General features: G+C 43.5%; 1 protein-coding gene across 1 annotated transcript in view; it reads left to right on the plus strand.

Moving 5' to 3' along the window:
- Stk4 (serine/threonine kinase 4) overlaps nt 1–14329 on the plus strand; it is an 81838-nt gene that overhangs the window by 3915 nt on the left and 63594 nt on the right. Inside the window, exons 2-5 of the mRNA XM_052184233.1 lie at nt 1766–1846; nt 6162–6290; nt 9421–9535; nt 11294–11458. Of these exons, the coding sequence (XP_052040193.1) occupies nt 1766–1846; nt 6162–6290; nt 9421–9535; nt 11294–11458 (490 nt within the window). The remainder of the gene's footprint in view (nt 1–1765; nt 1847–6161; nt 6291–9420; nt 9536–11293; nt 11459–14329) is intronic.

Consider the following 14329-nt stretch of genomic DNA (forward strand, 5'->3'; position numbering starts at 1 on the left):
TCTCTGACTTTTGCTTTTGTTAAACTATAAGAGTCAACACTTGAAAGGGAATCAGATCTCCCTTTATATAAGCTGTTTATAAGAGTTTATTCTCGATGAATGAGGCATTGTCCATTGTTTATACAGCTATGGTTGGGGGTTTTACCAAAAACTCCCAGCATATGAGCTGTTGGTTTTAACTTCTGAGTTTGTAGAAATACCACTTCTGAAGCTTGAGAGGAGTTTCACTTCGGCCCTTTTGTTTTGAAGTTGGGAGTTTTTATGAAGTCATTGGGATTTTAGTTTTAGGATCTTTTGAATCTCCAAATGTCAGTGTGTTGGTTGATCTTCAGGTCGAGGCATTACACTCTCTGAGGTTCTCCGTTTCTTTGTAAAACGCTGCAGGCTCGTCCCTGCAGGAATTGTTGTTAGTTACAGTTCATGTGGTCAGCCTTTTTAAATTTTTTTTTTTTATTTTTAACTTTATATCCTTCTGATGTTTCTATTTATATTTAAAGTTTTTTTTTGTTTTTTAAAGAATTGGTATTGTTTGGATAGTTCAAGCCTTTTTTTGCACAAGGAATGTATAGTGTGACTGCTTCCATATTTTACCGTTTCCTGAGCTGTCTTTTCTTTGTTGTCTTTTGTAGTTTCAGGAAACCATTATGTAGAAGACACACACACACACACACACACACACACAATCTTTCACTTGCATACTCTCTCACAGCAAACTTTTTAAGTCTGTTAATATGTTTTATTAGAGGCCTCAGAGTTTTAAATTTGAAATGTTGCTCTATCACTTCTCCAGTTTATTATGAGTGACTAGCATTGTGGCAAAGTTTGAGCTGTGTTGAAGTAGTGAGTGGCCTATTTGGTTTTTGGCACTTGTGAAGAAAGGTCCATGGCTGAGGGTCTTAGTGAGATTGTTCAAACTCCCTGCTGCCAAGTTAGTCTGCACTTTTGCTTCTGTATAAATGTCTGCTTTCTACTTCCTGTTTCTGTGTTACCTATGGAACTGAATTGGGTAGACAAGATGACCAAAACTTTCCCAATAGAGGGAAAGGTCAACTAGTCCAGTTCAGGCTTAAATATACAGCCTTACTTACACCCCCCCCCCCTTTTTTTCACTCAAGACAGGGTTTCTCCGTGTAGCCCTGGCTGTCCTGGAACTCACTCTGTAGACCAGGCTGGCCTCGAACTCAGAAATCCGTCTGCTTCTGCCTCCCAAGTGCTGGGATTAAAGTCATGCACCACCGCCATAGAATTAATTTATGTAATCTTTGATTGTGCTATAGCATTTCAGTCACATGATACTTTATTGTCCATAAGTTTTCCAACTGTACAGAACTTGGCCTTCTCAAGGCAGTCTATATCACTCTAGGGCAGACAGCTCATCTTATTAGAAAACTCATACGGATGTTGAACTGAAATTTGATTGGTTATGTTCTGGTCCAGAATGTGCTCATTGGTGACCCAGCAAAAGTATTCTTCCCACAGAGCAGTCTGTTAATGTCCTTTAAAGGAGCCAGGAATGATGGTATACACTTATAATCTTACCACATGAAGCTGAGGCAGGGGGATTCTGAGTTTGATGCTAATCTGAATTACAATCTGAGTCTGTCTTAAGCAAACAAACAAACAAAAACCTCTTAGCTTGCCTAAACTACTAGTTACTAGTAGAGAAATTAAACTTCATAGAGCAATTCCTAGTAATTGTAAAATGCAGTGTTATTTTCTAGTTTCAAGTAAGACTCATTTTGTGTTTATATCTTTTTATCCACAGGCAGCTGAAGAAGTTGGATGAAGATAGTTTAACTAAACAGCCAGAAGAAGTGTTTGATGTCTTAGAGAAGCTAGGAGAAGGGTGAGTATAGATGAACTACATCTGACCCGCGGGGGCCTGGCAGCTGAAGGATGCAAACCTCTCGTGGAGTGACACTCAAGCCTGCACTAAAGAGAGAACGTCCCGGGTCAGCATGGCTCTAGGTGCTGGGGAGGTGCGTCTGCTACTTGCAGTGCCTTAGCCTTCTTCACCCTTGTCACTAAACAGATTCAGTGAACTCCAGGCTTTTTAATAGTACATCATTTGTTGTTTTCTCTTATGGAATCTGTGATGCATATGGTTTTATATCGTCAACAGGAAACACTAAATAGATTATAATTTAGAAAATCAGCCAGGATGGAGACACTCGCCTTTAGTTCCAGCATTTAGGAGGTAGAAGCAGGCAGATCTTTGTGAGTTTGAGGCAGGTCTGCCCTTCATAGCAGGTTCCAGGCCAGCTATACAGTGAGACCCTGTTTCCCAAACAAAACAAAACAAGACAGCACAAAACAAAAAAAGTTAGACTTAGTCACTTTTGTATGCTGTTGTGGAAGTTACCATTTCTGTTGCAGCTTTGTGAAAAAGAGCTGATAAACTAAGAACTGTTTGCACCTTCTCAGGAGAGCCGGCATCCCAGTGGGAACCCGTGGGCTTCTTAATGCACTGGGTTCTGGTGGAGGGTCTGAAATGCACCTCGGTGACGTCAGTACGAGACGATGGGCGGGACTGACTTTCACTGACACAGTAGGGCGTTATGTCCAAGTCTCTTACACTTCTACCTATCATTGTAATTTAATTCTGTGTACTCATGCCTTCTGTAACAAATGCCAGGGATACCTTAAGTGTTTAACCTTTGAATACGTAATAAGTTCATATGATTCAGACATTAGTTGATGCTTAAGTAAACAAGTATTTGCCATATGTGAGATTTCAGTCTCTCCGGAACACCTTTGACTGATGACCCACTTGACCATATATGCCTTTTTTCTTTCTTAGTGGTGCTGGGGATTGAACCCAGGGTCACGCACATGCTAGGCGGAGCTCTGCTGGGCAAAGCCTCCCCTTCCCCGACTGTTGAGGGAGTTTAGTATTATTTATGTTTGACACAGATCTCTGGCAGTAACAAATGCAAGTTTCGATTACACTGATTTTCATGGATTACCTCCTTGTTAAAGACATGAGTCCTCAACTTTCTGTGAGTTGCAAAAGCACTCTTTAGGCTCCATCAGAAAACCAGGCAGGGGAAGGAAGGAAGGAAGAGAACATGAGCTGTGGTGCCTGTGAGAAGAAGCCCAAGATGGTGGAAGACTGTCAGCTGAACGACCTTGGGAAAGGTGAGGTGGCGGAAGTCACTGTAGCTTCGCCTGCTATCTGTAGCTTTAGCTTGGCACTCTTGATACTCTCCTGTAGGTAATTAGTCCATGCGCTTTCATTGAACAGTATCTGCATGTTATTTTTGGAATAGGATATAAATTTGTAGACATAATTGTACGTGTAACTAACTGGGTTTTTTTTTTTTTTAATTTTTAATAAAAGCATGTTAGAGTAATGAAGTCACACAGACCTGGGTTAAAAGTCTTGGTGTTCAGTTGATTAGTCATAGCAGATGAGCTTATATGTCTTGGAGCCTCATAACCTTTGTCTATAAAGCGGGGATAACAACAGTATCTAAATATATCGTGTCATTGAAGAAGTGAATGAAGTAATAGAGAAGCACTGGGTCTGGTGATTGTCAGCACTGAGTGCTCAGGAAGTCACAGCTCTTGTTTCTGAGTAGATTAGCTGAAACACTTTTCAGACCTTATGTCAAATCAAAGTTAATTTGTTTTTAAAGATTTACTTATTATGTGTAAGTACACTGTCGCTGTCTTCAGACACCAGAAGAGGCCATCAGATCCCATATGGTTGTGAGCCACTGTGCGGTTGCTGGGATCTGAACTCAAAACCTTCCGAAGAACAGTCAGTGCTCTTAACCGCTGAGCCATCTCTCCAGCCTCAAAGCTAAATCTTAAACTCTTTAAGTACAATTAGGTATTCTTAGCAGGAATATTGCTTGGGGTGCTTAATTTAGGAACTATCACAGTTATAGAGACAGAAAATGTCAGAAATACCATGTTAGGAAAAAAACAAGCTGATTTTTTTTTTTTTTTAAATTGTGTTTAGATATGGACATCTTCAGCAAAGAACTTGGGGATTTCCCTCTAAATATCCTTTCTCGTGCTATTCGTGAACTTTTAAATGGCACCATAGACGCGTGGACTTTTGTCATCCTGATGTAATGAATCTGAGCATGGAACCAGCATGATCCTGAAGGAAGAAGACTTACCCGTGCTTCTCCTCTGATGTGGATGCCACAGCGCCTTCAGGGGAAGGTTGCGAGTTCCAGTGGCTTGTGGCCTGTTCTCATAGTGAGCATGCGCTGAAGAGCCTCATTGAGTTCTGGAGCTGTGGCCATGCTCTTTTGAAGAAGTCATGTGGCTCTAGGGCAGAGAAAAGTCACAGCTTGAGCCTTGCTGAGCAGTGAGCACCTGGAGGGATCAGAACGGAGCCCCGCCTCCTTCCTCCCACTTCTGCCATTTCAAATTTCACACGGTGGCTCACTTAAGATTCTCCTTTTTTCCCTTCAGTCTTAGAGCCTCATGTATGTTAGGCACGTGCCCGGTCACCGAGCTATATCCTATTATTATTATTAGATAATAACAAATGGTTCCCATAGTCTCATGGCTAACGAATGCTAAAGCATGGAGCGCTGTGGAGAGCCTACTGTGAGGAGTGACAGCAGACTTCCTGAAGCAGTAGGCGTGGGGACCGCAGTACACCTGCTGAGGGAGAGCCCTGCAGCCAGCAAAGCTCACTCCAGCGTGAAGGCGACATGAAGAGATCCTTGCACAGATGCTTGGTTTAAGTGTTTCAAAAAGGCCTGTGGATGTCAGTAATAGTACCTGCTAACAGCGACTAACTACAGAAGCACGCACTGACAGACTAATAAATCTTCTCCAAGTGGAGAGCTGACAGCGGTTGGTCTGGGCAGTTCCTATTGTCATTAGATGGTTATGTTAGTTTCAAGTGTCATTCCAAAGCAGGGCAGGAAGTGACAAGTGAAAATGGACAGCCTTATTTGTTTGTCTTACCTGGGAAGAAAGTCCTGAGAGCTCTAGCCATACACTGGCCAGATCAGGGTTAGATTCTGGCTACTGGTTCATTCACCAGGAAGAGAAATGGCACAGCCTGTCTTGATTAGTTCTAATTGAGGCTTATTTCAGCAAGAAAGAGGGGTCACTGGCTGGGACTTTCACACATGTTCAACAGTTGTTTTCTGTGATAAAACAGTGTTTGAAGCTCCCTTGAGTCAGTTTAAGGGATTCAGATAGAACCTTTTATGTGCTCTGCATTTGTAGATATTTCTTTCTTTTTTTAAAGAAGTTTTTACAATCTGTTTTGACATTGAGACAATTTCTTCTTGGCAGTGACAAAGCTCTCTTATTTTGACATCTTAGGCCACGTTCTTTATTTTGATTTTCTCTTCACCAAGACAGTGTGTAGAAACAGGTGTGTTTGTGAAATTTATTTATTCTTTTTGGTTTTTCAGTTTTTTGAGACAAGGTTTCTCCTTGTAGCCCTAGCTGTCCTGGAACTCCCTCTGTAGATCAGGCTGGCCTGGATCTTACAGAGATCTGCCATGCTCGGCCTCTGGAGTGCTGGGACTTAAAGTTGTGTGTCACCACCATCCAGCATGTTTGGGAAATTTAAAAGATGATTTTTCTCCTATCACCGAATGCTGCTCAGGGTATTAATAAAAAAAAAATGTCCATAAAGTTCTATCGTGTTTCGAGTGAGCACCATCACTGTCTGATAAGGAAGTTTGCATATTATTGTCATCTTGTGAAGAAGACAGTTGAGGCACAAGGAGCTAACTCAGGTTATAATAGTGTGTTTCGGCAGTGGGTTGAGTCTTGATCTTCAGTTCTAAACCTTGTTCTTGTAGTACCTAGATTGAATGAACACGGAACCTTGGTTTGATAAACAGCTCTTTGGGGAAGATAAAGCACAAGGCAAAAAGATTGGAATGTGTACTGTTGTTCTGAGTCTGGCAGGAAAGAGTTGGGTTTTCATGAGTGTCTATGCTTTAAGCCTTGCAGCACATGAGAGGAATAAAGACAGAGAGACTGGTGATAGAGTGCCCATAGGAAAACACACATGTATCGCATTGCTGTGAAGAGAAAACCAGCATGGCAGTCAGACTGCATGGGCTCAGATCATAAGCTTATCACTGGTGTGAGCTTGGGGAATTCATATGATTGTGCCACGTCTGGTCCACGTCTTGGTGCTTTATGAATGTTTCCTTCCCCGCATGCAGGTCTTATGGCAGTGTGTACAAGGCTATCCATAAAGAGACTGGCCAGATCGTTGCTATCAAGCAAGTGCCGGTGGAATCAGACCTGCAGGAGATAATCAAAGAAATCTCCATAATGCAGCAGTGTGACAGGTAAAGCACGAGGGGTCCTTTGAGAGAACCAACCCCTGTATCTGCTGGGCACGCAGCTTGACACCTGCCGATTGTTCTGCCGATGTTCTCAGGAGGGCGGGGTCAGGAACCACCATGCATGTTCTTTCTGAAAAATATGAGAAAGCGTGTATGTTTTTGTAGATAATTCAGCTTCCATTTTTTTATGTTTTCCTTCATCAGTCAGACCTTTTAGAGGTCTCTCTTATTTCCTGTTGCTCAGGAAGCTAAGATAATTCAAACACTCTTAAGCTCCAGAAACCATGGAGTAGCAGATTGGTGTATAAAAAGAAAATATTTGCTTAGGTACTAACCTTTTTTTTTTTTTTCTGTTAAGAATAATTTGAGTCAAGAGTACTTAAGTGTTTTATTTTTTGAGGAACTAAGGTTTGTCAAGCTCTAAGCAGGAAGTTGGCCCCAAAGTCAACCACAGAAGAGCACGTGATCTGCCCTGAAGTTCCATGACAGCGTGCTGCTTGCTGGAGCAGGCTAGGCCAGCCCTGTTAGGTGGGCAGGTGCGGGGATGGGCCGTGCCTGGGCCAGGGATTTTGCGAGGAGGTTTTGCACCAGAGGCCTCGTCTGTTGCTTGGAGGCCCCTCTGGTCAGATGAGTCTGATACCTCCTGTTGGTCAGGCTTTAGTGCTAGGCTGTGTGGGAGTGCATCTTGTCATTTTGCAGTAGCCTCAGGTCTCCCTGACTCTGAAGCCCAGCTGCTGCTCACCTGCCTCCTGCTTTCCGTATTTTTGTCTTTGTGGTTACTGTCTGCCATACAGACGCCTCCACCCCAGCCCACAGCTGAAGTGGGAGAATTAAGTTAGCAAGTCGTCTTCTCCACGGGATTCACTTATTCAACCTCTCTTTAGTTGTCGAATGGGGACTGTATCTAGACAGAGTATGGAAATGTTTCTAACTAAAGATTTGATTTTTAAGGACTTATTTATGTTTGCTTTTTTATGTGTATGCCTGCATGTATGTATGTGGCCCACATGTGAGCCTGAAGACTGGAGGCTAGAAGATGGTATTGAGTCCCCTAGAATTGAGTTATGGACATTTGTGAGCTGCCATGTGGGTGCTGGGATTTGAACCTGGGTCCTCCACAAGAGCATCATGTACTAAGAAATGTTTTGAAGAGCCCCTGTGTTAACTGGATTGAAAAAAAAAATCAGGGCAGAATCCTTGTGTCCTAGGAGTTTTGTCTGTTTGCTTCTTTGTTTTATTTTTAAGTCACTGTCTTTTGAGTAAAGGGAAGGTTTAGGAGACATTTGCCTGGCTTACTAGAAAAAGTGACCAGTAAGACTGTCAGTAGGTTTCCTCTATTTCCAGGAGTTCACAGCCCAGGCATCACCAGTGCAGGAAATCTTAGCCTGCAGTCCAAGGCTGCACACATCTTATCCCAAAAGTGTGTTTGCACAATAAAGTGCCTCCCAGAGGGGAGAGAGCAGAGCACCCTGGGATTGTGAGCCGCAGGCACTCAGTTACCTGTGCTTTCATGAGCACGCATGTGCCGTGTTTTCTTTGCCATTGGCATAGGTCCCAAGGATGAAGGTGCGGTGTTTTAAAAAGCTAAAGAGAGGGGGATATGTTCTATGGAGGTGTAGTGAGGTGTGGGGGAAGGGGTGCCTCGGCGGGCGTGCTGAGGTATCCCTTCCCCCTGAGGGACCAGTCACACGATGGTATAGCATAGAACAGAGTTTATTAAGGGCATGGGGAGGGGAGTTAAGAGGGTGGTAGAGGCAGAGGAAGGCGGGAGTGGGGGTGGGTGGGGGTGGGGAGAGGAGAGAAGTAGAGGAGTAAAGGGCAGCCATGAGCACTTGGAGAGGGGGCAGGAAGGGAGGAGCAGGAGAGGAGCAGGAGCAAGAGAGCGAGGGGCTGCCACCTTTACAGTGAGTCAGGGGAGCCTGGCCGCTGCCAGGGACCTGGGGTGGAGCTTAGACAGAATGCTGACAGTAGGGGTGTTTGAAGTTAAGAGGTTAAGAACACTGACTGCTCTTCTAGAGGTCCTGAGTTCAATTCCCAGCAACCACATGGTGGCTCACGACCATCTGTAATGGGATGTGATGCCCTCTTCTGGTGTGTGTGTGTGTGTGTGTATACACATATATACATATATAATATATGTAAATAAATCTTAAAAGAAATCAAAAGTCAAGGAAGCCAGGGTAGTTTTAGCATCTTGTTGCTATGCAACCTGGCTTTCAACTGTAGTCCCTCTGTTAATGGCACAGTTGTTGAGCCAGATTGTTTTCCTGAGATGCTTGACTTCTCTCGTATTTCTTACTTGGTGTCTCATCCAATTTAGGACCTAGGGTCCAGATTTGATGCTAAGTAGTCTTTATGCTATGTAGTGATGATTTTGTTACTCCCAATTATATGATGACTTTTGGAAAAAAAGAGAAAGAAAACAGATTAGTTTACATCATTGTTACATATCCCTTGATGTATCCATCTGTCCCTGTCTCATTGGGAGTTTAACTGTGTTTGCTTTACTGTTTTATAGCTTACCTCCTCCTCTCTTATGCTGTTTGTTTTTAAATTTAAATTTCATGTCTGTGTATCACTTACATGCCTGGTGCCGGAGGACGAAAGAGGGCATTAGGTCCCTGGAACTGGAGTTACAGACAGTTATTAGCCACCATGTGGTGTTGGGAACCAAAACCAAGGCCTCTAGAAGATCAGCAAGTGGTCTTAACAGCTGATCCACGTCTCTAACCCCAGGATATATTAACACTGTATTAGCCATTCCTGTCACATGTTCATGGACTTGTGGTATTAAGCATGTGGTAGGCTGTTATTTCTTAGGTTCCCTCATGTTGGCTGGTCATGTACCCCGTGTCTCTTTTATCAGTTATTTGTTCATGGCTAATTTTTTTGAGAATCAGTGATTCTTTTCTGAAGATAAGTTATACACTTAGAAATCCTGTTTCCTTGGTTTGAATTTGTATATTCCTCTTATGAAAAGCTATCCCTTATTTTCTTCTCAAGACATTGCTTTGTTAGTCCTAATAGGAATAATTCATTTTTATGAAATGAGAAATTGCTTTCCATGCATAGGACAGAGTGAATTACAATGTTTGACGATCACTCCACTAAATTGTATCGTGTCTCTTTGCAGCCCTCATGTAGTCAAATATTATGGCAGCTACTTTAAGAACACAGACCTGTGGATTGTTATGGAGTTCTGTGGGGCTGGCTCAGTATCTGATATCATTCGGCTACGGAACAAGACGGTAAGCTCGCCTCCTGGGGTGTGCTGCGAGAGGGCGCTTAGCCAGCTTTCTCTGCCCTTTTATTTGTGTGTCTGTACACGCAGAAATGACTGTCGTTCCCCTTTTCCTTGGGTCTCTGCTCTCTTTTACGCATCTCCCCATGGTCCTCCTACCTTTGAGCCTTCTGGCCCAGCCTGAGTGCTGGGTCACAGGGTTGGCCACCTTGCTCAGTTCCCCTCTAAATGTGGCAGCTTGACACTGACTTATTCCAGTGATTTTTGCTTATTTCTTATTAGGCAAAACAGTTATCAAATCATGGTTTGGGGATGAATTTTCATTTTTTAGTACAGGATTTCATAGGGAAGAGTAAGTAACCTGGAGCAGACAGTGTGGTCCAGGCTGGCCTTGAACTCACAGCCTGGCTTCTGGAGAGTGACTTTTAAAAACATTTGATCTTTTAAAGGTTACGTGATGGCAATTTCTGAATTTAATGATAGCTTAATACTAGTTTATTAGTCTACATGACTTAATTATTTTCTTGCTGTCTGTTATATAAAAACCCTTTAATGTGACCACTGCCAGCCCCAGATGACTAGAAGTATTGTTTACATTTGAAGAAATATGACCACAGAAAGATATAAAAAGTTAATATTTCTCATGATAGAATTGGTCTTCAAAAAAAGAAATAGATGATCATGGTAGACTGGTGGTACTATCGCGCTAAGTGAGGTTGCCCGGCCTGAAACCACAGATACTGCTTTCTCTCCTAGCCGTGGTCTGTGCTGATGTGAATCTCAGCCTCTCATGTTTTATAAATGCTCTACGAGGGGGCGAGGAGGGCAGGTGCCGGGAAACTAGAAAGGGTCCTCATGAGGCGTGAAAATTTTTACTTTGAGCAGAAAACTGCCCTAAAATTAATTCTAAGTAGATGGCAGCTATATTTAAAACCCTAAGTCATGATTGGTTGGATTAAGATCTGACCACCCGTGAGATATTTTAAATTCCTGGTTGTGTTCCTTTAGGAATTGCTGTTCAGGTTCACTTGCAGGTGCATTTCCTCTTCTGATCATTAACGCTGCTGATAATGTGGTCGGTTTTTGTGCATTGCTACACATTTGACTGTTTGCTATGAGTTTCATTTTTGTCCTTGTTTTGATGATTTCTCTCCTTACTAGACCTCATTCAGCCATTTCAAATCTTAGAATAAAAGAAAGTAGTGCTAGAAGTGCAGGCTGGGTCCTTTGTGCACAGCTTCCTCATGTCACACGGAAGCTGTGTGAGGGTTTGATGGGATCTGTTTAGGACTTGGCTCTGCTCCGAGGCCTGTGCCAGCCCCCAGGACTGGCATTCTAGAGCGATTTCAGTTCCCACTCCTGATACCAGGGCTACAAGGGTAAGCAATAAGGACAGTTTTTAATGGAGTGTGTACCTGTAATGAGGAAGGCTGCACTATAGGGCAGGTTGTCCCCGAGTTGGCAAGGTAAGAGAAGGGAACAGAATGAACCCTGGAGTGGAGAAGGAAAGGCCTCTGCTCTTCTGATGGGTGACATTGGGCAGACTGAGGAAGGCCTACGGTACAAATGTAGGGAGGAAGAGCCTTACAGGTAGATAACTGGTTCGAGGAACCAGAGGACTGGAGCTTGGAGTTCACAGGACCCAGAGAACAGGCAGGATGCAGCAAGGCTGAAGCAGCTGTGTGTGAGTTTGGATGTAACGTCTCCCTTTTCTCCTGTGTGAGGTTAACAGGCTTGAGACCTCTTACTGTTTTTTGTTTTTCAGTTAACAGAAGATGAAATAGCTACAATATTGCAGTCAACTCTTAAGGGACTAGAATACCTTCATTTTATGAGAAAAATACACCGAGATATCAAGGCGGGGAATATTTTGTTAAACACAGAAGGCCATGCAAAGCTTGCAGACTTCGGAGTTGCTGGTCAGCTTACAGTAAGTGGGAATGGGGACTGCTCCTAGGACTTCAGCTACTGGCACTTAGTGTCCTGAGAAGCCAAGTCCAATAAGGGTCCGTCCGTCCATCCGTCTGTCCGTCCGTCCGCCCTTCCTTCCTTTCTTTCTTCCTTCCTATTTGTGTGTGTGTGTGTGTGTGTGTGTGTGTGTGTTTATGTGCATGCCTGTTGGCTTATGTGCCTGTTTGTGTGCTGTGGAAGCCAGAGTTTATGTTGATTGTGGTAGTTGTTTTCCACCTTTCTGAGACACAGTCCTCCACTGACCCGGAGGTTGTTGATTCAGATGGGCTGACTGGCTAGTGAGCTCCCGGAGTCCATCTGTCTCTGCCCACCTGTTGGGTTACAGGCATGTGCTATAGCATCCTGCGTTGTGTGGAGCTGGAGAACCGTACTCAGCTTCTCAGGGATACATGGCGAATGCTTTACTGATAGAGACATCAGTCCCTACTTTCTCACTTTTTAAAAATATAATACATGATTTAATTGTGTTAGTAGAAATTTGTAGAATTTACTCACAAGTATATTATCATAGAGCTAGAAGGAGTTTTAGATCTTTTCTGGGATTCAGGTTCCGTGTTTCAATCCTCCTGTAGAAGTGAAAACTCTGTAAGAGATGAGCCTTAGTTTAAATCTGATACATCAGGTACATGAAAGCTTCATTAAACCAGGCTACTTTCTGCCAACAAGGCAGAGGAGACTCCTCTGTCAGCTTCCAAGCAACTGAGCTGCTGCGCTGGAAGAGCACCTGCCTGCTTCAGTGTTTGCCAGTGAGAAAGAAAACTGTTCAAAGTGGGGGGGGGGGAGAGTTCGGCTGCCCACAGGACGGAGCTGCATGGCTACTCAGCGGGCAGGACCATTTGCAGGCCCCAGATCCCTGTTAGAGGACGCTGCTTGGCTGTGAGGCTGCTGGTCGTTTCACATGGCGCCTGGAGACTTCGAGGCTTGCTCTGTGCTCTTATGCAATGGGTTAATAAAAGAGACAATTCATAGTTTTATGCTTTATTATTAAAAGAATTATTAGAGAGAGAAAAGGAGAAAGAAAAAAAAGACAAGATTTAGAGAGATGAGGGATGGCTGTGACCACGTGGAAGAGAGAGAAAGAAGAGAGATAGAGGATTAAGGGAGCAGGATGAGATCGAGGAGGGCGGGAAGCCTCCACTTATAGTAAGCTGGGTCACCTGGCAACAGTAACCGAGGAACAGGGAAAGCCTGGCTCTAGCCAGGTGACAGTAGAGGTGGACTCCAGCCAGAACCCTAGGGCGTGGCGCATGGCACACATGACTGAGGGCCACAGGTTATGGAGTCTAGTGTCCAGAGTGGCCTTGCCCAACCAAGCTACACACACCAAGGTCCCACGGGGTGGGCTAGAGTTATCTGGTTTTATAAAGTAACCACTGAATGTGAAAGTTTATTTAGGAAAATGGAAACAGTTCTACAATTAAGCCAACGGTTTTCCTGGGCAGTACAGGGAACACTCGGTTTCACCCCCCCCCCCCCCACTTCCCTTCTCCCCTGCTACTGAGCTTTTGTTTTGTTTAGAGACAAAGTTTTACTCTGTAGCCCCAGCTGGTCTAGAACTCTATATGTAGACCAGACTGGCCTTGATAGAAATCCACCTGCCTCTACCTCCCAAGTGCTGGGATTAAAGGCCTGCGCCACTATGCCTATCTGTGCCACCATGCCTATGTGTGCTACCATGCCTATCTGTGTAACCATCCATATCTGTGCCACCATCCCTATCTGTACCACCATCCCTATCTGTACCACCATCCAAATGTGTGCCACCATCCTATGTGTGCCACCATGCCTATCTGACTTTTTGGCTTAAGGCACCATTCAGTTTCTTGTTTCTTTGGCCGCTTATGCTTCTGGTGCTTTATGTAACTAAGAAATCATGACCTTGTGTGAGATCTTTTATGTGTTTAATGGTCTCAGCTCTAACATTTGCTTTGAGATCTGAGTTAATTTTCATGCTGTGAAGTAGGTATCCAGATACATTCTTTTGTGTATTGGTAAGTGGCCATTGTTTTTTTTTTTTTTTTTTTTAAGATTTACCTTATGTGTGTGAGTACACTGTAACTGTCTTCGGATACACCAGAAGAGGGCATCAGATCCCATTACAGAAAGTTGTGAGCTACCATGTGGTTGCTGGGAATTGAACTCAAGACCTCTAGAAGAGCAGTCAGTGCTCTTAACCATTGAGCCATCTCTCCAGACCTCACTGATCATTTTTTTCAATGATTTGTTGATAAGCCTTTAGCTTTCTTCTGTTGAGTTATGTATTGGTACTTGTTGAAAATTAAGTATGGTGTATCTCTGGGACTTGGCTTGTATTCTATTGGCCTGCATGAAGGTCATTGTGTTGCTGTTCCACTGTTGAATTTTACACTGGTTAGCTACGAGACCTCTCATTTGTTCTCATCTTTCAAGATTGGTTTGGCTCTCCTGGGACCCTGCTTTTCCCCTGAGTTTTGGAATAGTGGGTTAGTTTTGCAAAAAGAGATCGTTGGCATTTTGGTAGACAGTGCATTGAGTCGTGGGTCAGCCTTGAAGTATCACCATGTGATTAAGGATTAGGATTAAGCCCTGTAAGCCATGGACCCAGGATGAATTTTTTGGTACTTAGATCTTTTATTTTTCCCCGATGTTATAGCACTTGCACAATGCATATTTGCATTACTGTGGTTCGTTCTTTAGTAGTTTCCTTTTGATGCTGTTTTAAGCAGAACACAATTTGTTTTCAAATTGTTAGTGTACAGGAGTACGGCTGAGTTTGATGTATTGTGTCCTATGGTGTCACTGAGCTTGTTGTTTATCACTAGTATTAATTTGTACAAAGTGTGTGTGTATG

The sequence above is a fragment of the Apodemus sylvaticus genome, chromosome 5 (assembly GCF_947179515.1).
Source record: "Apodemus sylvaticus chromosome 5, mApoSyl1.1, whole genome shotgun sequence".
Lineage (NCBI taxonomy): Eukaryota > Metazoa > Chordata > Mammalia > Rodentia > Muridae > Apodemus > Apodemus sylvaticus.